Here is a 23773-nt window from a genome sequence, read left to right as displayed (position 1 = left end):
TTTCTGCTCCAGTCAGTTAATATATTGAGACCCAGCCAAAAACAATACCAAAAAATGTTATCATACTGACTGATATGATAAAAAATGTTTATATTTTGTATCCATACTATTATAACTATGAAATAACAGTGCATGCGTTTGCATTGAAAAACTCAAATGTTTTTCAATATTTTGACAGAATGTTAATGTTAATGTTAACTTCTTTATTAATTACACAATTTTATTAGCATATGCAAATAAAGCTGTGTTCCCAACTTACACATATTGGCTAATGTTTATATTAATGTATTTTAGGGGCTTGTATTTAAAAAATCATATTTTTCACATATTAAGTGTTATTTGTAGGTACTTTTTTGCCCTGGTTACCTGCAGTAAGATGAAAACATCTTTAAAAAGAAAATGTTTATGATGTTAAGATGTTTATTTTAAAGAAATTTGAAAATCAAACTGACAATTCAAATACATTAAAACATATATATTATGTAAATACATTTTCCATAAAATTTGATTGAGATGATTGAGTCATTTTATTTGCATTAAGTTACTTTTTGCAGATGACGACCCAAGAGGTTAATTCACCATTAGTGAACATGTTTTGGACTGATTTACTATTAAACTATTAAACCTTCTGTGTATAGATACACGACAAAATAAGAAATAAGGGTATTTTCATAGAATGAATAGGTATTTATTTTAAAAATACACACATACATAAAGTCAGCGAAGCTTTTGGGTGCATGTACGTGACTAGGTGATTGATGTCTATGGAGGAGTATATGTTTCTAATGATCCTAAATACCAGCTGTTCATTATACGCATGCGTGTAAAAGTACCGCAAGTCTTGACGCGCATGCGCATTGTATAACTATACGCGCATGCGCAGTGTCGCGCTGTTTTGGGCCGAATCTTTATTGCGAAGCGGAATGTTGTCCTTCGAAGGAGTTTAAATAAAGAGCCGGATCTTTTGAATTTAAAGGTAAAGGGGAAGTGTTTAGCTGTGGTGTGCTGTGTGAGGCACAATCATTTGGCTCTAATATTGTGCTATTTGTACTTTTTACTGCTTTTATTTTTTATATTAGCATTAGATAGCATGGCAGCTTAGCCGAACACTGCAATGTCACCCATTGCATGTGTTTATGGCATCACATTTAGCTTATATAGTTAAATATTTGTTGTTTGCATAGTTTGTTCTTGCTGTGGAGATAAAATTCCTCTAATTGCACTTTTATCTTGCCTTCTAAATTGTTGTATATCGTGTACATCTGTTTCTTTATCTTATAGTTGAAATAAACAGGCTAAAATGTCTCCCCTTCTGTTATAATGTCACCTCATGTACTGTGTTTGTTTACATTTTATTTGTCTAAATATTCATGTGCTTTTAGAGAAGTTATGATATATGAGATGCTATGAAACATATAAGTTAGTCACTGTGCACAAATAGGTTTTGCCAAGGCGTGTACTTTATTTAGGAATAGGAAAGGAATATTTTACTCAAACATAATTTTGGGGTCATCTTTAAGCTTAATGTGAAGCAATAAAGTACTTTTTGTGCTGATATTTTCGTCAAAACGTAAAGGGGTCCCCTTATATCACGCTGCAAAAAAAATTAATTTTTACAAATATTTAGAAATTCTTGAATCAGTATAATAATAAGAAAGGATATTGGACATAGGATATTGTCTTTTTTTGTTCTGAAAAAAAAATTAAATGAGTTTATGCTTAAAACAAGATAAAAAAAGATGTCAATGGGGTAAGAAAAATAAATTAATTTGAAGGGGAAAAATATATTTTTTCTTACCCCACTGACAAATATTATTCTCGTTTTAAGTATAAACTCCCTTTTCCAGTACAATTATCTTACATTTACTTGAGAAGCAAAATTACTTTATTGATATTACGTCTGGTTTTCTGAAAAATGTATCAACATTTTTTTTATCCCTATAATAATAATAATTAAAAAAAAATCCTTTCAATAGGGCAAGAAAAATAGATTTAATTCAAAGGGAAAACAATATTTTTCTTAGCCAACTGACAGATTTTTTACTTGTTTTAAGCATAAACTCAGTTAATTGTGATATATTTTTTCTGCATTTTCTTCTTGTCCACCTCTACAGGTACAAGATGGAGCTCCCAAACTACAGTCGACAGCTCATGCAGCAACTGCATGCTTTACGAAAAGAGAAGAAGTTCTGCGACTGCTCCATCCTGGTGGGCGAGACTCCCCATCCCGCTCACAAACTAGTGCTGGCAGCCTCCAGTATGTTATTTAAGTCTGTTCTGGAAGGTTCTGACACCATCTCCATCGACACAGATTTACTGTCCTCTCAAGAGTTTTCCTCTCTTCTGGACATTGTGTACACTGGTAAACTGCCTCCCGGGAAGCACAACTTCACCCGACTCATAGCCGCTGCAGACAGCCTGCAGATGTTTGATGTGGCTGTTGGTTTTAAGAACATTCTCACTGACCTCATGAAGCAGACTTCTGTGGAAACTAAGACAGAGGCGATAAAACATGAGGAGCAATCTAAATCTGAGCAGCTTAAAAGGGACAAGAAGAGTTTGCAAGGTAAAGATTAAGTTATTAATGGATTGAGATCACTTCATTCAACTGTTTTGTATGAATTATGTTTATTTCTATGCTCAGAGGACAGCGCAGTTGAGCTGATCTCTCAAAATCAAGCTGGTATCACAAAGATCCTACAGAGTGGACGGTCATATGTTAAGGTTCTTGAGATCTGGGATACAATCTCCACAGAGGAGCGCCAGGTAAAATAGTAAAAAAGTGTTAAAAAAGGAATAATTGTGCTCTTCTTCTCACCGAAGCTGAATTTATTTGATTAAAATACAGTATTGTGAAATATTATTTGTTTTAAAATAACAGGATTTTTTATTGTTATTTTAATATATTGTAAAATGATATGTATTCTATGATGGAAAGGATGAATTTTTAGCAGTCATTACTCTCATCAGAAATGCTGATTTAGTGCTCATTTATTATCAATGCTCAATTATTAATAATGGTTCTTATTATTATCAATGTTGAAAACATTTTGTTTCTTAATATTTATGTGGAAACTGTGTTATTTTTTTTTTAGGATTCTTTATTGAATAAAATTCAAAAGAACAGCATTTATTTGAAGTCTTTTGTAACATTATAAATGTATTTACTGTCACTTTAATCATTTTAATGCAACCTTGTTGAATAAAATACTTAATTTTATTTACCCCAAATTTTTAAATGGTTGTGTATCATGGTTTCCACAAAAATATTAAGCGGCACAATTATTTTCAACATTGATAATAATAAGAAATGTTTCTTGAGCAGCAAATCAGCATATTAGAATGATTTCTGAAGGATCATGTGACACTGAAGACTGGAGTAATGATGCTGAAAATTCAGCTTTGATCACAGGAATAAATTACTTTTTAAAATATATTACAATAGAAAACAGTTTTTTTTTTTTAAATTGAAATAATATCTCAAAATATTACAGTTTTTTTACTGTATTTTACAAACTTTTGGCCGCCAGTGAATGCAACTGATAATTCACTTCTTAACATACAGTATTTTGAAAATCTAAAGAAGCATTTAGGATTCAGTTTTTACAATTCAAATGTAGTATTGGATTCAGATCTGAATCCCCCTGATCTTCTGCAGGTCATATTGGAGAGCTTCAGAGAAGATCCATCAGCAGATGAAGTTTACCAGCGGCTGCTAAATCTTGTGAAAGTTGAGAGAGTTCTGTCAGCTCAAACACTCCTTGCTTTGTTAGAACAGCTAAAATGTTTAAATCCTGATCCAGGATCAGTTCTGGAGGAGCAGGGAAATGAGAGCTGCCCTGAGCCAAAAGGTAAACTGACCTGAGTTAAAGTGGGGAGTGTTGAATCATGGGATATTAATAGGATATGAAAATGACTAAATATTTAAGGCAGAATTTGCTTGACTTTGAGTGATTGTACAACTTGTAATCCTGTGATCTGTTTATCCACAGATGTTCGGTGGTCTGGTGGGCTTTTAGACCACGTATCAGAACTAACCCATCACTTCTCCAGTGTTAACAACCTCTCAGAGCTTTTGACCAATGCAGTGAACAGATGTACCAATGATATGGAAAAAGAGGTAAATTTACCCCTTACACTTTGTTATATAAAACAATACAGCAGCACGCATTAATCATTCTATAATTATAGTATACTACATTTAAAAGTTTCAGATTTGTAAAGTTTTTTAATGTTTTTTAAAAGAAATCTCTTATTCTCACCAAGGCTGTTATTTATTTGATTAAAAATACAGTAAAAACAGTAATATTGTGAAATATTATTTCAATTTAAATTATTTGAATATGTTTTAAAATGTAATTTATTCCTGTGATGCAAAGCTGAATTTTCAGCATCATTACTCCAGTCTTCAGTGTCATTAAAATATGCTGATTTGGTGCTCAAGAAACATTTCTTACTATTATTATCAATGTTGAAAACAGTTTTGCTGCTTAATATTTTTGTGGAAACGGTGATACTTTTTTTTTCAGGATTCTTTAATGAATAAAAGTTCAAAAGCAGTTTTTATTTAAAACAGAAATCTTTTGTAACAACGTAAATGTCTACCGAAGAGGATTATAGGGCCAAGCAATAATAAAAAAATAAAACCATCTCGAGATTAAAGTTGTTAAATTTTGAGAAAAATGTCGTTAAATTTCAAGAAAAAAGTCGAGATAAAATGTTGAGAATAAAGTCATTAAATTACGAGAAAAAAGTCGTTAAATTACGAGAACAAATTCGTTAAATTATGAGAAAAAACTCGTTAAATTTCGAGAAAAAAGTCGAGATAAAATGTTGAGAATAAAGTCGTAATTTAATGAGTTTATTCTCAACATTTTATCTAGACTTTTTTCTTGAAATTTAACGAGTTTTTTCTCGTAATTTAACGAGTTTATTCTCAACATTTTATCTCGACTTTTTTCTCGAAATTTAACGAGTTTTTTCTCGTAATTTAATGAGTTTATTCTCAACATTTTATCTCGACTTTTTTCTCGAAATTTAACGAGTTTTTTCTCGTAATTTAATGTTTATTCTCAACATTTTATCTCGACTTTTTTCTCAAAATTTAACGAGTTTTTTCTCGTAATTTAATGAGTTTATTCTCAACATTTTATCTCGACTTTTTTCTTGAAATTTAATGAGTTTTTTCTCGTAATTTAATGAGTTTATTCTCAACATTTTATCTCGACTTTTTTCTTGAAATTTAACGAGTTTTTTCTCGTAATTTAATGAGTTTATTCTCAACATTTTATCTCGACTTTTTTCTCGAAATTTAACGAGTTTTTTCTCGTAATTTAACAAGTTTATTCTCAACATTTTATCTCGACTTTTTTCTCAAAATTTAACGAGTTTTTTCTCGTAATTTAATGAGTTTATTCTCAACATTTTATCTCGACTTTTTTCTTGAAATTTAATGAGTTTTTTCTCGTAATTTAATGAGTTTATTCTCAACATTTTATCTCGACTTTTTTCTTGAAATTTAACGAGTTTTTTCTCGTAATTTAATGAGTTTATTCTCAACATTTTATCTCGACTTTTTTCTCGAAATTTAACGAGTTTTTTCTCGTAATTTAACAAGTTTATTCTCAACATTTTATCTCGACTTTTTTCTCAAAATTTAACGAGTTTTTTCTCGTAATTTAATGTTTATTCTCAACATTTTATCTCGACTTTTTTCTCGAAATTTAACGAGTTTTTTCTCGTAATTTAATGTTTATTCTCAACATTTTATCTCGACTTTTTTCTCGAAATTTAACGAGTTTTTTCTCGTAATTTAATGAGTTTATTCTCAACATTTTATCTCGACTTTTTTCTCGAAATTTAACGAGTTTTTTCTCATAATTTAACGAGTTTATTCTCAATATTTTATTTCGACTTTTTTCTCGAAATTTAACAAGTTTTTTCTCGTAATTTAATGAGTTTATTCTCAACATTTTATCTCGACTTTTTTCTTGAAATTTAACAAGTTTTTTCTCGTAATTTAACGAGTTTATTCTCAATATTTTATTTCAACTTTTTTCTCGAAATTTAACAAGTTTTTTCTCGTAATTTAACGAGTTTATTCTCAATATTTTATTTCAACTTTTTTCTCGAAATTTAACAAGTTTTTTCTCGTAATTTAATGAGTTTATTCTCAACATTTTATCTTGACTTTTTTCTCAAAATTTAACGAGTTTTTTCTCGTAATTTAACGAGTTTATTCTCAATATTTTATTTCGACTTTTTTCTCGAAATTTAACAAGTTTTTTCTCGTAATTTAACGAGTTTATTCTCAACATTTTATTTCGACTTTTTTCTCAAAATTTAACAAGTTTTTTCTCGTAATTTAATGAGTTTATTCTCAACATTTTATCTCGACTTTTTTCTCAAAATTTAACGAGTTTTTTCTCGTAATTTAACGAGTTTATTCTCAATATTTTATTTTGACTTTTTTCTCGAAATTTAACAAGTTTTTTCTCGTAATTTAACGAGTTTATTCTCAACATTTTATTTCGACTTTTTTCTCGAAATTTAACAAGTTTTTTTCTCGTAATTTAAGGAGTTTATTCTCAACATTTTATCTCGACTTTTTTCTGGAAATTTAACGAGTTTTTTCTCGTAATTTAATGAGTTTATTCTCAACATTTTATCTCGACTTTTTTCTCGAAATTTAACGAGTTTTTTCTCGTAATTTATTGAGTTTATTCTCAACATTTTATCTCGACTTTTTTCTCGAAATTTAACAAGTTTTTTCTCGTAATTTAATGAGTTTATTCTCAACATTTTATCTCGACTTTTTTCTTGAAATTTAACGAGTTTTTTCTCGTAATTTAATGAGTTTATTCTCAACATTTTATCTCGACTTTTTTCTCGAAATTTAACGAGTTTTTTCTCGTAATTTAATGACTTAATTCTCAACATTTTATCTCGACTTTTTTCTCGAAATTTAACGAGTTTTTTCTCGTAATTTAATGAGTTTATTCTCAACATTTTATCTCGACTTTTTTCTCGAAATTTAACGAGTTTTTTCTCATAATTTAACGAGTTTATTCTCAATATTTTATTTCGACTTTTTTCTCGAAATTTAACAAGTTTTTTCTCGTAATTTAATGAGTTTATTCTCAACATTTTATCTCGACTTTTTTCTTGAAATTTAATTAGTTTTTTTCTCGAAATTTAACAAGTTTTTTCTCGTAATTTAACGAGTTTATTCTCAACATTTTATCTCGACTTTTTTCTCGAAATTTAACGAGTTTTTTCTCATAATTTAACGAGTTTATTCTCAATATTTTATTTCGACTTTTTTCTCGAAATTTAACAAGTTTTTTTCTCGTAATTTAATGAGTTTATTCTCAACATTTTATCTCGACTTTTTTCTTGAAATTTAATGAGTTTTTTTCTCGAAATTTAACAAGTTTTTTCTCGTAATTTAACGAGTTTATTCTCGTAATTTAATGAGTTTATTCTCAACATTTTATCTCGACTTTTTTCTCAAAATTTAACGTGTTTTTTCTCGTAATTTAATGAGTTTATTCTCAACATTTTATTTCGACTTTTTTCTCGAAATTTAACGAGTTTTTTCTCGTAATTTAATGACTTAATTCTCAACATTTTATCTCGACTTTTTTCTTGAAATTTAATGAGTTTTTTCTCGTAATTTAACGAATTTGTTCTCAATATTTTATCTCGACTTTTTTCTCGAAATTTAACGAGTTTTTTCTCGTAATTTAACGAGTTTGTTCTCAATATTTTATCTCGACTTTTTTCTCGAAATTTAACTAATTTGTTCTCAATATTTTATCTCGACTTTTTTCTCGAAATTTAACGAGTTTTTTCTCGTAATTTAACGAGTTTATTCTCAACATTTTATCTCGACTTTTTTCTCGAAATTTAACGAGTTTTTTCTCATAATTTAACGAGTTTATTCTCAATATTTTATTTCGACTTTTTTCTCGAAATTTAACGAGTTTTTTCTCGTAATGTAATGTGTTTATTCTCAATATTTTATTTCGACTTTTTTCTCGAAATTTAACAAGTTTTTTCTCATAATTTAACGAGTTTATTCTCAATATTTTATTTCGACTTTTTTCTCGAAATTTAACGAGTTTTTTCTCATAATTTAACGAGTTTATTCTCAATATTTTATTTCGACTTTTTTCTCGAAATTTAACGAGTTTTTTCTCGTAATGTAATGTGTTTATTCTCAACATTTTATCTCGACTTTTTTCTTGAAATTTAACGAGTTTTTTCTCGTAATTTAATGAGTTTTTTCTCAACATTTTATCTCGACTTTTTTCTCGAAATTTAATGTTTTTTTTCTCGTAATTTAATGAGTTTATTCTCAACATTTTAGCTCGCCTTTTTTCTTGAAATTTAACGAGTTTATTCTCGAAATTTAACAACTTTAATCTCGAGATGGTTTTATTTTTTTATTATTGCTTGGCCCTAATCCTCTTCCATAAATGTCTTTACTGTCACTTTTGAATAGTTTAATGCATCCTTACTGAATAAAAGTTTTAATTTCTTTAAAAAAAAAGCTGACCCCAAACTTTTGAATGGTAGTGTATGTGTTTGTTCTTCTTAAGGCAGTGTTGCTGTGCTGTTGTTCTGCATCATCTGTGGAGGTGGTGGAAAGCTTGTTATGTAAAGTCAGAGAGAAGGCCATAAGTGAAGAAACATTTCTGAACCTGCTCAATGAGGTGAAGGAAAGCTCCTCCGATCTGCTTCAACTTCTGGAGAACCTAAAAAACGCAAGGGGTATGCACAACAAAAACATCTGATCCATGTCATCATGCATCATATTCCTTCTGATGACTGCTACTTTTTCAGGTAACACAGCCGAAGACAGCAGTGGGATGGATTTGTTGAGAATATATCAGAACAGACTCATCGAGCTGAATCTGGACCTCCAGCTCTTCGAACAGAGCCTTAAAATGGGTCCTGACATGCCTGCAAATGAGAGAGAGGTACACATGTTGCATTACAAAATGAGTTTTTAGCAGTGGATTCAATGCAAGGAACAAATTTTAACAGAATTGTGTCCATTCAGTGTATTGAAGCCCTGCTGCGACCAAAAGGAGATGGCAAAGTGGTTGAAAGGCTGATATCTGCAGCGTTGGCCGGTTCACTGCAGGCGGTGACTGTATGGAGGCTTCTCCTGTGGACAGAGACACACAGTCCAGAGCTGACGCTCCTCATGCAAGAGCTCAAGGAGAAACAAGATGCACAAAAACTTCTCCAAACCAGTGAGTGTCAAACAGCTTTTAAATCAACACGCTGCTTTTGGTCACTACGTGTCAACTGCTATCCTCTGAATGTGTGTGAATTTGGAAAAATTATTTCTATTTTGTTTATTGTTTTTTTTTAGTTAAAGACATAGATGTGCTCTTCCAGCACAAATCACTTATTCTGGAAACAGTCACTGACACTACCCTGCTCGAACAGGGTTTGGTCGCAAAGGATCATGGAACAGAGCGATTTGCCGAAGTAAGAAATGGAGGATAAAATTTTAAAAATTATGGTCTGTGTACTCATACTAAATGGTGCACAAGCAGTATATATATATACTAATATATATATATATATATGTATATATATATATATATATATATATATATATATATATATATATATATATATATATATATAGCTATATTATTCGGAGTAATATCTGCCGATAACGATACCGATAGTTTGGTGGTTCTGCCTTTTATAGCTTTTTTGAAAGAAATGTTATAAACATAAACACATTACTCAAATTAATATTAACACACATTAACTAATTCTGAAGATTAAAGTTATTTCTTAAGAAATAACTTTCTTAACTTTCTGAATGTTATTACTGGCCGATATATCGGCGCATCTCTAATACTGCTTGTGCACCATATCTATCTATCTATCTATCTATCTATATATATATATATATATATATATATATATATATATATACACACAAAATAAAAGTTTGTTTACATAATATGTGTGTGTACTGTGTGTATGTATTATGTATATATAATACACACATGTATATCTATATTTAACAAAAATATATTATATTTATATATAAAATATTGATATTTATATATAATATAAATTATATATAAATATACATGCATGCATATAAATATTTCTTAAATTCACACACATATATTATGTAAACACAACATTTTATTTTGGATGCGATTTATCGTGAGTATATATACATATATGTATGTGTGCTGCTTAATATGTTTGTGGAAACCTTTGCATTTTCTCAGGATTTCAGGATAAACAGCATTCATTTGAAATAGAAATGTTTTCTAACATTATAAATGTCTTTATGGTCAGTTTTGATCAATTTAACGCATCCTTGCTGTATACAATTTTTAATTTCTTTAAAAAAAAATCATACTGACCCCAAACTTTTAAACAGTAAGTATAATTCACTGTCAAAGTAGACACTTTGAGTATGTAGTAAGACATTGCTGAGGCAGCCATGACCTTGCATTCATTCAACAAAAAGTCGAAAAGAGTCAAACTCTTTTTTTCCTAGTAATACACAAGGGGTTGTGGGTAATATTAGTCCAAAATGTATAGATGCATATTTAAAAAACACACTCAACACAGTGTACTATGAATTAGAATAAAACACTAATCGCATGTTGTTGTATTTCCAAGAGGAGCAAATATACAATATATAAAATAAAATATAACATAACATTATTTTTGTGTGTCCTAGTTTCTCCAGAGCTGTCGGAGAGCTGATGGTGAGCTGGAGTCAGTACAGCAGACTGTCGAGAGAGTTTTGAGTCATGACTCAGAGTTTGCCAGTTCACTGTGCCAGCTGCTCTCTGCCAACCCTCAGCTGACCACTCTCATGAAACACCTCAAACATACTGGTGAAGGACTTCACAGAACAGACATGTTTCTGTCCATGTGATGATATGATAGTTTGGCATTGCATTTAAACCGTAACAAACCTTTACTTTGTGTCTATATTGAAAACAGGGTCTCTGTCAGATTCTGACTGTCCTGCGAAATCTGGGGTTGAGCAAGAGGGATCAACTGCAGACTCTGAGGATGATGATGGGGAAGACTCAAAAAAAGGCAAAAGGAAGGCTGTGCCTGTGTCTTACCGCTGCGAGTGGTGTAATAAAACGTTTGACTTTAAGTGCCGTTTGATAAAGCATAAGAAAGGCTGTGCCCTCGCGCCGGGGAAGGAGCAGCGCTGCTCAGAGTGTTCAATGGCGTTTCCAACGCTCAAGAGCCTTCACCAGCACTGCATGGATGCCCACGGCGGCCCCCCGGCTAAGAAGAAGAAAACAGAACAAGTACCATGTGACATGTGCCCCAAGATCTTCAAACACTCCTCAGGTGGGTGATGAGCATTTTCAAGACTTTGAAACACTGGTTGTTAATGCATGTGCTCCAGACATGTTGAGCTGTGGTGCTCATACAGGTGATGCAGATTCGAACCTGGCCTGCAACTTGGTCTTGATCCCATTCCTCTTCTCTTTTAAATAATAGTTTAGTGTCTCGATTATGATGTAAAAAGTACTTGTACAAGCTAATTTAATTTGTAATTAGTAGTATAATAACATTTATATTATGTTTAACTTTAATAACAGCAGCAGCAATAATGATAATGATAATTATTGTTAAAATTAAATGTAAAAATTATTTTTAAATATGTTAATATTATTAATTACTAATTAAATGATAATAATAATTCAGCTTTAATAAACTGTTGTAATTAAAACAAAAACTAATATAAATATTGTTATAGTTTTAATTATGAATTAAATGGAAATAATATTATCAACTGTAACAAAAATAATTAATTTTACTAATTTTAATTAGTTAATAATATTATTAAGCTAATATGCTAATAAAACACTTGTTTATTTAATAATAATATTTAATATTATTAATGTTGTTATTATTTTATACTGTTGTTAAAGCTAAATACTAATATATATTTGTTATATTATTAATTATGAATTAAATGCAAATAACAATAATAATAACAACAACAACGGCAACAATAATAATTAATTACTATTATCAATTAATATCAAATAATAATAATAATAATAATAATAATGTTATTCAACATTAATAAACTTGTTAATAAAAAAATACTAATATAAATATTGTTATATTATTAATTATGAATTAAATGCAAATAACAATAATAATAACAACAACAACAGCAACAATAATAATTAATTACTATTATCAATTACTAATAAAAATTACTAATAAAATTATATTTAATTATATTATTAATCTAATATGCTAATGAAAACACTTGTTTATCTAATAATAATATTTATTATTATTAACGTTGTTATATTATTTTTATACTGTTGTTATTAAAGTACTAATTTTTACTATTAGTACTAAATACTAATATAAATTTTGTTATATTATTAATTATTAATTAACTGTAAATAATTATATCTACAAAATAATATTTATTTACTATTAAAAATGTATAATAAAACTAATTAATATTATTATCAAGCTAATATGCTAATGAAAGCACTTGTTTATTTAATAATAATAATAATAATAAATACTAATATTATTTGCATTATTATTCATATCATTATTGGTATTATTAGTAGTAATAATTAAATAAATAAACTAGTGTATTCATTAGTGCTTTAGTTTTTGTTATAGTATAAAAATTGGTATCAAGTATTATGATAAAATTTCCCTGGTATGAAATGTGAAATTTCATACCAGAGCTGTCGATGTATGTTCACCATCTCTAAAATTACAATAAAAAGAAAAATCGCACTTGTCCGAGGACATATCTTTGGATATAAAATGAACCTTAGACACAAATCACTCTTACATCGGCACTGTTTTATGATTTCAATTCTTATATCCTTCAGGTCTGTTGTATCATAAACGCACTGAACATTTCGAGGAGAGGCCGTACGCGTGTGAGGAGTGTGGGGCGAAGTTTGCTGCCACCTCGTCCCTGAAGAACCACATGCGTCTACACACGGGAGAAAAACCCTTCCACTGCAAACACTGTGACATGAGCTTTTCTGTGGCCGCCGCTCTGTCCTACCACACCAAGAAGAAGCATGCCGAGGGTGGGGTGGTTTAAATGGCTTCTCTAATTATTATATCAGGCTTTTGTGTGGAAACCAGCATGACAACATTATGCAAATTCTGCATTTGCAGGTAAAATGTACTGCTGTCAGTACTGCTCAGCCTCATTCGCACAGTCCATCGAACTGACACGTCATGTCCGTACGCACACCGGAGACAAACCGTATGTCTGCAGGGAATGTGGGAAAGGCTTCAAACAAGCCAATGGACTATCCGTCCATCTCCAGAACTTTCACAGTAAGCACCTCCACGTGAGTCACGTGATATATTTCACTCTCTAATAAACACAAGCTAAACTACTTCTCTGTCCCATTAGACATTACAGAACCACATGACTGTCAGAAATGCCGGGTGAGTTTCTCTTCGCTGGACGAGCTCCGACAGCACATCCAGGAGGTGCATCCGAAAGAGCTGCACCAGTGTCCTGAGTGCAGCAAGATCTTTAACAGCGAAGCCAATCTGGAGAAACACATGAACGTTCATGACGGCAACAAACCCTACAGCTGCAAGATGTGCAAAAAGTCCTATCAGGCAAGAACAGTAAACTTGATTTGTTGAATGTAGGATTCTTAGTATAAAATGATAGGATTATTTCTCTCCAATAGAAACTTGTTTCCATGTTACTCTCTTTTTGTGCAATTTGCTTATAGGCAATGATTTGCATGAAATAAGTAAGTACAGTGACCCATAAAATATTTTTTGACACTTAAAATGCACATAAAATATATAAATGCTATTGCATTAAATACAAAATATCAACAAGTTACATTTATTTTAAATATCGCACAAGCACACATTTTTTCAGCAAAATATATAATATAATATAATATAATATAATATAATATAATATAATATAATATAATATAATATAATATAATATAATATAATATAATATACACAACCGTTCAAACATTTGGGGTCATTAGATGCATTTTTCATTATTCTCTTAAGCTTACCAAGGCTAGAATTATTTGATCAAAAATACAGTAAAAAAAGTAATATTGTGAAATATTATTACAATTTAAAATAAATGTTTTCTCTTTGAATATATTTTAAAATGTAATTTATTCTTCTGAATACATTTCTTACATTTCTTATTATTATAATTTTTTTCCCAGGATCATTTTATGAACATTATATTATTTAATTTTTTTTGTAATATTTATATAATATAAAATATAAGTATACATTATTTTAATATATAATGTATTTTTAATATATTTTAATATATTATTTTAGTATACATTATATATATATATATATATATATATATTATACTTAGGCTTTTGTATTATATAAATATTACAAATGTTTTTAATAAATAATTATTATTTTATTTATTGTTTTTATTTATATGTATATTATAATATTATATATATATATATATCATTTAAATAATTGATATTTATATTTTATATAATTATATATATAATATATAATAAAAATTATAAATAATAATTATATATATATAACATTTTACTTGAAAATTGTTACCATTTTGTTTCTGTTTCAGACGCTCTCTGGTCTGTGGTACCACAATCGCACTGCCCACCCTGAGAGCGCCTCTGCCCAGGGCAACAAACACATCAAATCTCTGCTGCCGTGTGACAAGTGTGACAAGACATTTAGCAACCGAAATAGTCTGTTAAAACACCAGATAACCAATCACACAGGTAAGGAATGACCACTAAGTTTGTATGAACTAACCATTGATACTGTTACAGTCACGATGTACTAGTATTGATTGTGTGTGTATGTGTTGTTCAGAAGTGCGCTTGTGGAAGTGTGTGAACTGTGACAGCACTCTGACGAGCGAGCAGGAGCTGCAGCAGCACGTCTGCAGCGGACAGTCGAGTCAGGCCAGCTCTGTGTTCAGCTGTATGGTCTGCTCTCTCCACTTCCCCTCAGAGCCTGAGTTCCAGCAGCACTTCCTGTCCAAGCACCTGCAGCTCATGCAAGAGGAAGCACAGACACAGGCCTCCAGTTCTCAAACGGTGACGCCCCAAACCTCCTACAATGACCCGTCAAAAATTAGACAATGTGCATTTATTTGTGGGAAGTGAAATTAAATGTAATCTGCAGTGCAATTAAAGTTTAAAGGATCATAATTTACTCTTTTATTGCAATTTCCTTATAATAATAATAATATCTACTTGTAATATTAGTCAGGGTTTCAGAACAAATGCCCAACATATTGTGTCCAATTAACTTAAAGATATTTCCAATGGTTAAGGCAAGACACAAGAAGTGAATAGGGTCAAAGTTTTAATTAACTGTCCCCATTTGATTCATTGCAGTACATATTATATAATATAATAATTAATAATAAAAACATATATAATTTAATAAATATATATATATACAGTACAGTCCAAAAGTTTGGAACCACTAAGATTTTTAATGTTTTTAAAAGAAGTTTCATCTGCTCACCAAGGCTACATTTATTTAATTAAAAATACAGTAAAAAACAGTAATATTGTGAAATATTATTACAATTTAAAATAACTGTGTACTATTTAAATATATTTGACAAAGTAATTTATTCCTGTGATGCAAAGCTGAATTTTCAGCATCATTACTCCAGTCTTCAGTGTCACATGATCCTTCAGAAATCATTCTAATATGCTGATCTGCTGCTCAAGAAACATTTAATGTGTACAATTGTACAAAATATTTGTGTACAATATTTTTTTTCAGGATTATTTGATGAATAGAAAGTTCAAAAGAACAGTGTTTATCTGAAATCTAATCTTTTGTAACATTATAAATGTCTTTACTGCCACTTTTGATTGATTTAATGCATCCTTGCTGAATAAAAGTATTCATTTCTTTAATTTCTTTTCAAAAAACTTTTGAACGGTAGTGTATAATGCTACAGAAGCTTTGTATTTCAGATAAATGCTGTTCTTTTGAACTTTCTATTCATCAAGGAATCCTGAAAAAAAAAGTACACAACTGTTTTCAACATTGAAAATAATCATAAATGTTTCTTGAGCAGCAAATCAGCATATTAGAATGATTTCTGAAGGATCATGTGACACTGAAGACTGGAGTAACGATGCTGAAAATTCAGCTTTGCCATCACAGGAATAAATTACTTTGTCAAATATATCTAAATAGTACACAGTTATTTTAAATTGTAATAATATTTCACAATATTACTGTTTTTTACTGTATTTTTAATTAAATAAATGTAGCCTTGGTGAGCAGACGAAACTTCTTTTAAAAACATTAAAAATCTTGGTTCCAAACTTTTGGACTGTACTGTATATAGCACATCACACCTAAAATTATTTTTTGACAAAAAACTTTTAAAATGGCCTGTAAGGATTTGTATTGTAATTTAAATCTACAGACACAAATAGATAAAGTGCAATTAAATAAACACTTAAATGTGTATGTTGGATGTTTTATTTCCACTAGAGAAGCAAAATAGCCCACAATAGTGTCTTGCCTTAAATAATATTTCACTACAAACAAAAAGAGGCTTAACTGAGGTTTTCTTGACTCATTCCAGGTGATTCAGTGCGAGGATACAGCCGGTCAAGAGGCGGAGCAAGTGATTAGCCTCGACCAATCCCGGATTGAGGGGTCACAGCAGGTGTTCGTCGCTCTGGGTGATCAACAGGAAACTCCCGGCGGCTCTGGAATCGTGGCCGTGAGCATGGAAGATCTGCTGAACGGCACAGTCACACTCATCTGTGAAGAGGGTCAATGAAGCACATGGGTGTATGATCATGATTTTTCTTTGAGATGGCATGATGATGTTTCTGGTTTACACAGGATACTAAAGGCTTTAGCCTTCATGTGACATTGTTTTTGTACAAGAATGTATGATTTTTAATGAAAAGACTCTGGATCACTCGATTTGTTTTCCTCTGCTGGAAGAGGCTATGCGTACACAAGCATGCAAAATCCATGTTAAAAATAGCTCAAGATGACGTCTGTGTCTTCACTACAGCCTGAATCTTTTTTTTTTGATTGCATTGCATTGTGAACTATGTTCTCTGGGTCTTTATTTATTTACTGAATATATTCTGACAAGCACAAACTGATTTTAATAGCAAAAACACTCATTTGAATTTATTTTCCAACACAGTATCTACCTCCAATCAAGCATCGTGTTCAGAGATGAGTTTTGTGTTTCTGATGGGCTTTGGTGAATGAGAGTTTGGACCATTTCAGAATGCTTTACTATTCATTTACGGAGTGTCTATTTACAAGTATAAATAGCCCGTCTTGCTTTCCTGCTAAAAATAACTTTTATTTTGTGACCAAGCTGACTTCATTTCTACATCCGTGTATAAATCTGATGAATGCAATTTTAAATAAATCATGGGAAAATTTGTCGAAGAAAACATTTACTTTGCTTTACTATGACATCAGCAGATAAAACATGTGACAAGTCTTTTTGTAAATAATGCTTATTTGACAAAGAAAGAAACTGACAAAGCATTGAGTAAAAACAATCATTTACTGTTCATAAGAATGATCACGCCAACCCTCAAATACATACAGTATAGAGTAAAATACTCATATTTTGAAATGCCAGTAATTCATACACAACCCTGAGTCATTGTTTTCTACATTCAAAGTTGTAGCTTTAGAATCTTATAACCTGACCACATTGTGCAGTTTCATAAAAAAACTTGCACTGTCAAATCAATACAGTAAACCGTCTGTATTAAACCAGAGTCCATGACACTGCACATAACTGTTATACTAGTCTAGTATGTGTTAAAATGCAGCACACAAATAATACAGGCATATATAAACACAAGAGGTGGAACAAATAATCTCTAGTTATGTGTCACATAATGTAAAAAATACACTGATACTGACTTTGAACTAAGCTTCAGATGCCCACATTAATTTGCTCATTTTACTGTCCAGACTAAATGCACAATATAACATTATCGGCCATTATCATTTATCTTTATCGTTGGATGCAGATATTACTAGGGCTTATATTTAGACTGAAGCTTACATAGTTTTCTCAAAATAACACACAAAACATATTTGTTATCAGCCATAATAAAAATAAATATTGGGAAGTACAGTAAAATGTTCTCATTGCATCTCTAGTCCAGACAAAGAAGAAAAAAAAAAAAAGTCAAAATAACACATTTTTCTGTCATGTTGTTCAGGAGAGTATCATACAGAGGAAGGCACACAATCAAATGCTACTGCAACATGAACAAACTGAACTACAGCTCTGTAAAATCATGCAAAACTCACAAGGATGGGGTTGAAATTAGAGAAGAACATGACAATGATATATCTAAAACATTTGCAAGTTTTATATTAATACAATAAGCATATTCTTGCAATGCAAACAGCAATTTTGTTCATTTTCCCAGAGTGCCACAAGGCTCCCTATTCAGCAGTGCATAGTAAAAAACAAAAAATGTGTCCTCTGTGAAGCACAACCAATTGCTTGTATTAGATTACGAAAAATATGCAAATATAGAATTACTCATTTATAATGTTCAAGCAGGTCCTCAAGAACAAAATATCAGTAGTCAGCACTCCATATTCATTATAGTCAGTACACCATACTCATTATGAAGGTAAAACATTCTTTTTTTTTTCTTTTTCTTTTTTTTTTAACAAAAAATATGTAAATATTGAAAATATGCAAATATATTTTCAGTGCATAGTCCTTGGGTTTACAAAATCCCTGGTAAATAAAGGTTTCAAAACAAGTCACAAGGACACGCAGGATCACCTGATTATAAACAGCTAATTTAATTCATTAAAATTACTATATACACTTCGCTAACTGCCTTTAGTTGCTCACTTTTGTGAGAATGACCATATGATCACCGAACGTGCTAGTCAGAGATGCAAAAATGCTATTTAGACTATCTTATTTAATACAACGGTGGTTTTGGATTTTACAGTGACACCTACTGGTTTGGATGAATATTTGTAGTTTTCCTATCCCAGTAGAATTAAACTACACATACTATTTGTATGACTGCAGGGCCTATCTCAACTGCTTGTACCTCTGAAGATGGACAATCACCAGATTACAGTACGTCACTTCTCAGACAATTTCACAATCTGCCAAACAAACAAACGCCGACCAATGCCAACAGGAGTAACACACTGATCCAACAAAACCCAACAAAGTATCTGTTGCCGTTGGTTGGCGTCTGCTGGTGCAGTGTGAACTGGCCTTAAAAGACTGCAAGTACACATAAAGTGTGCCTTTTGGGACAGGGCCAAAATCCTATGTGAGTGAACGTCATTTAAAATGTCAAAAAGTGGAAGAAATGAAATCAAATGTCATCACATTTGATTCATGCTGTTTCTAGAGTTTCTAAAGCTCAGGGGCCTCATTTATAAAATGCACATTCAATTGGATTTGATTACATTATTGAAAAGTGTTACCAAAAAAATCCAACATTGTTGGAGGTAAATATAAAAAGACAATCACAATATGCATTAATATTTTTATATGCACATATAAGCAACTTTTTTGATAATTACGTCACTTAAATTTATTTATTAATTATATGATTTCCTGAAAAAATTGTATGTATTTATATTTATATATAGTTCAGTCATGAAACTCTTCCGAGCAGCTGATTGGTTCTCTTAAAACTGTCCACTTTGGCCAGTCGATTTGGAGTGCGTTTCACAAAGCCAAATATGGTCACAAGTTCCGTCGTTATCAACAGAGTCAAAGTCCCTTTAATACAAGTCATTTAGCTTGGCGGCCATCTTTGAAACACCTCTCAGGCATGCAAGTGCAGCTCCTATCTCTTTGAATGGAGAAACATCAAATTCTCCAAAGCTGTTCGCCAATTTCATATTTTAAATCACCAATGAAATCTGACAACAAATGTTTCCAAACGCTCGAATCATGACAAAAAAAACTGTATTTTTCAGGCAGGATCAAGCTAATGCGTATGCGCAGTCCTAAGTGCACGTCTCTATAGAAAGCGCGCATCTGTTTCTATAGGAACCGGAGTTTCAAACGGCCTCTGCAGTGACTTTACCAGTCGGCGATTGGCTCTTATTTGGAAGGCAGGACTTATTTCACCATATTGCGTGTTGCACTTTCTCCCATTCAAACCAATAGGAGTGATGCATCTTGTGTTATTCTATAGTCTTTGACAGAGTTCAACAGAATTTGCGACCATAGTTCTCTAAAGATGCTTTTGGGAAACGCACCCCTGTTTATTCTATCTATTTATTTCAGTCCCAAACAGGCTCAACTCAGTGAATTGCACCATGGGAATTTTCCTAGCCCTCCTCCCTCCCCAGCACCACCTGTCTAGATCTGGGGGTTCTCCCTACTTCCCTTGCAGCAGCTTGCATTCTATTCTGCGTATTTATGCGCATTTTTCAGCAGTAGCTTTCAGTCATGCAGCAGCGTGGCAGATCTAATCTGCCAAGACTAAACCTATGTACATACCATTCTTATTAATAAATGCTGGTTAAATCTATTCAGAGAGTTGTCATGTGTATATATACACACGCTTGCCCATGATGATGAGTGTGATTTATAAAGTGTGATGCAATTTGGAACCTTTTTTGTGCATATGGACACTTTATAAAACATTCGTAGGAACATTTTGGAAATTGCTGTATGTTCCCATTTAGGGAACTTTATAAATGAGGCCCCAGATCCCTAAATAAGGCTCTAATTTGAGGCTTTAGTTTTCAACTAGTAATCTTCTTTTTGGGCAGGAAGGCACTAGTGATTTGGTTCATCACTACTAAGGCAGGAAAAAGTGGGAGGAGGAGGAAGATATACCAAATTGTGCCTGTCACCGAGGCCTGAAACCAGTCTGTAAACATGGCTGACATGACCGTGATGGTGGCCAGCAAGTAAGCCACCAGGCCACAGGTGGCATGATACAGTCTCCACCGAGGAAATGAGTAAGTGCTAATGAGTTTAGGGAACAGGAGAATGACGCCACATATCGCCTGCAGCACAGTAGCAGCCATCGTAGTGAGTCCCAGCAGGCTGTGCCAGGAAGTGAAGTGCGAATTCTCCTTTATGTTCTTACTGGCCACCATGAAGCAGAGTCCTGTAGCTCCACACACCAGCAGCAGGGCCTGAAAGAACCAGTGCAGACGGACCTTCCACTTACGGGATTTGAAGCAGAACGGGGTGCCTTCAGCGGAGAAAAGCAGGATCCCTTCTGTCATGCACAGGCAAAACTAAGACAGGAGAGAAAAGAGGACAGGTTTAAAGGAGACATATCAAGTAAAACACAAATTTTCCTGCTTTTTTGGAAAGAGTTCAATTTACAATACCACTCAAAAGTGAAAGAAGTCTCTTATGCTCATCGACAGTAAAAACAGTAATATTATTATGATTTGAAAAAACTTTTCTATTGTAATATATTAGAAAATGTAATTTATTCCTGTGATGCAAAGCTGAATTTTTTTTTCATCATTACTCCAGTCTTCAGTGTCACATGATCCTTCAGAAATCATTCTAATATGCTGATTTGCTGCTCAAGAAACATTTCTCATTATAATCAATGTTGAAAACAGCTGTGTTTTGTGAAAATGGTGTACTGTACATGGGTCAGATTCTGAGAATGACCTCTATCAGGTCATCACACCTCATTATGAGTACAGAAGTGAATGTGTTATGTTTGTCATCAAGGTCAGTGTAACCAGATTCTCATGGCAAAGCAGCTGAGGCTAATTCCATTGTCTTTGTGTTTCACCACACTCTATTCATTATTTACAAAAGACATATTTTATTCATTCCCTGAGAGGCTGAACGTCAATGAGACACACTGCATTATTAAAAACTGCAGGAAATCTGACTTATGGCTAAAAACATACTGAATTGTATAATATCTTGTGTATTTGAATATATAAAAACGTACCCCAAGTGACATGCAGACAGGATGCCAAGAGAAGAGACCTGAAATTAATAAACACAGCATGATATTTAGAAACACATATTCATTTTTATCTTATCAATACTAAACCTTCCATATGCTTAACATCATTAGTTCATGTTTCTACTATAGAATTACCACAGTACATGTCAAAAAACAGTAATACCATGGTACTTTTTTGTATTTCATATATAGCTACAATGGTATTTACATAGTACTCCAATTTGGTGTATCAAAAAATAGCATGAAATCTTTAAAAACATGGTAAAATGTCCAAAAATATCATAATAACTTCAATGTACGTCAAGATATACCATGGTAGTGAATGATTATTGTATTCACCAATATATTTCAAATAATACTATAAAAAATACAAAACGTAGTACTATTATGGTAAACAAGGTACTTCTTGGTTTGTTGTGGAAATGTCTACTTTCGGTGTAGAAATGACACGGCACTTTCATTCATACATATATATGTGTGTGTATATATATATATATATATATATATATATATATATATATATATATATATATATATATATATATATAAGAGAGAGAGAGAGAGAGAGAGAGAGAGAGAGAGAGAGAGAGAGAGATGTTCAGATGCAAAAGCCTCTAGGTGCCATCTGAAATTTTCTTCTAAAATGAGTATTTTTATCAAGCTCTATTGTTTAGGTTCAGCAATTTCACTTTAATGGCCATTAATAGGTCCTTTTCATTGCCATTAAAGTGAAATAACTGAACATAAACATACGAGCTTGATAAAAATACTCATTTTAGAAGAAAATTTCAGATGGCACTTAGAGGCTTTTATATATACTCGTACATATTATTAAACCAAGTTATTATTAATCAGTCAGAAATTTCTACGTAATTTAATTTAAATAGTTTTCCGAAAACTTTTTAACACCATGAAGTAGAGCACTTCCATATTCTTGGACATGTATCGTGGTTTTTTTTAAACTATCTTTAAGTACCATTTAAATGCCACTTAAATTTCGGTATTATGATATTATCATCCATGTAACCTAGGCACTGCCACAGACTAGCATCATATATGAATCAAATATATACATGCAGATGTAAGTAAATGCAAACGAAGTGAAATAACTCACTTGTTCCTGGTCTGGACAGTATGGATATGAGAATGAAGAGGCCGAGTGAAATGATGTGCGCCGCGACCACAGACACTCTGCGCAGCCACACATAGAGCCAGAAGTCCCGCATCCCGAGCCCCTCTCCAACCGCACTGTACTCCACATCCGACGACGAGCGCATCCCGAGCGGCATTCCCAAGCAACTCAGATATTTACATTTAAGTCCAAAGTACACAACAGAACACGTATCTCAAGTGTCATTCCCACTGAGCTTCACAAAATCACATTTATCCGGGATTTTTAGAACCGAAATGTATAACATTTCAACTCGCTCGGTTTAAAAAACAAAAGACACTCGCGGTAGGAACGCTGTTATTCCTGTTTGTTTGGTGGTTGTAACTTGTGACAGTAATAGAAACGCATTTCCTGGATAGGAATCCTACTACGGTAAAGGATTCGCTCTTAATATTCAGGAGCCATGCAGCTGCGATTGGAAGGTTACCAAGCAACGCGAGCAAGACCACATTAATATTCATGACGAACGTTCGCCATAGGACAGTAGCCGAGGAACGTCAGCATAGCCTTTTTAATATTCAGAATATACATGATACGTACCAGTAATCTACTTAATATTTATGAGCTAAGCTTTTGCCAGCGTAATGGATGCGCAAGA

General features: G+C 31.9%; 2 protein-coding genes across 2 annotated transcripts; one reads left to right on the top strand and one right to left on the bottom strand.

Moving 5' to 3' along the window:
* The first annotated feature begins 848 nt into the window (after positions 1 to 848).
* Positions 849 to 17475, top strand: zbtb40 (zinc finger and BTB domain containing 40). Its single transcript, XM_048173011.1, has 17 exons — positions 849 to 976; positions 2115 to 2566; positions 2645 to 2766; positions 3659 to 3851; positions 3993 to 4120; positions 8604 to 8775; positions 8848 to 8984; positions 9068 to 9263; positions 9386 to 9504; positions 10736 to 10895; positions 11005 to 11370; positions 12900 to 13106; positions 13198 to 13362; positions 13442 to 13656; positions 14639 to 14798; positions 14893 to 15119; positions 16643 to 17475. Exons 2-17 carry the CDS (start codon positions 2122 to 2124, stop codon positions 16841 to 16843), a joined length of 3213 nt encoding a protein of 1070 aa, XP_048028968.1. The 5' UTR covers positions 849 to 976; positions 2115 to 2121; the 3' UTR covers positions 16844 to 17475.
* A 105-nt stretch (positions 17476 to 17580) lies between these two features.
* LOC125256799 (probable transmembrane reductase CYB561D1) lies at positions 17581 to 23612 on the bottom strand. Its single transcript, XM_048173015.1, has 3 exons — positions 23119 to 23612; positions 21987 to 22024; positions 17581 to 21303 (listed from the first exon to the last, which is right to left on the bottom strand). The coding sequence occupies exons 1-3, from the start codon at positions 23291 to 23293 to the stop codon at positions 20800 to 20802; spliced, it is 717 nt and encodes a 238-aa protein (XP_048028972.1). The 5' UTR covers positions 23294 to 23612; the 3' UTR covers positions 17581 to 20799.
* Positions 23613 to 23773: the final 161 nt, after the last annotated feature.

This window comes from Megalobrama amblycephala, linkage group LG21 (genome assembly GCF_018812025.1).
Source record: "Megalobrama amblycephala isolate DHTTF-2021 linkage group LG21, ASM1881202v1, whole genome shotgun sequence".
NCBI lineage: Eukaryota > Metazoa > Chordata > Actinopteri > Cypriniformes > Xenocyprididae > Megalobrama > Megalobrama amblycephala.
Note: the sequence above shows the minus strand (reverse complement) of the source record. Positions and strands in the feature narration are given on the sequence as shown.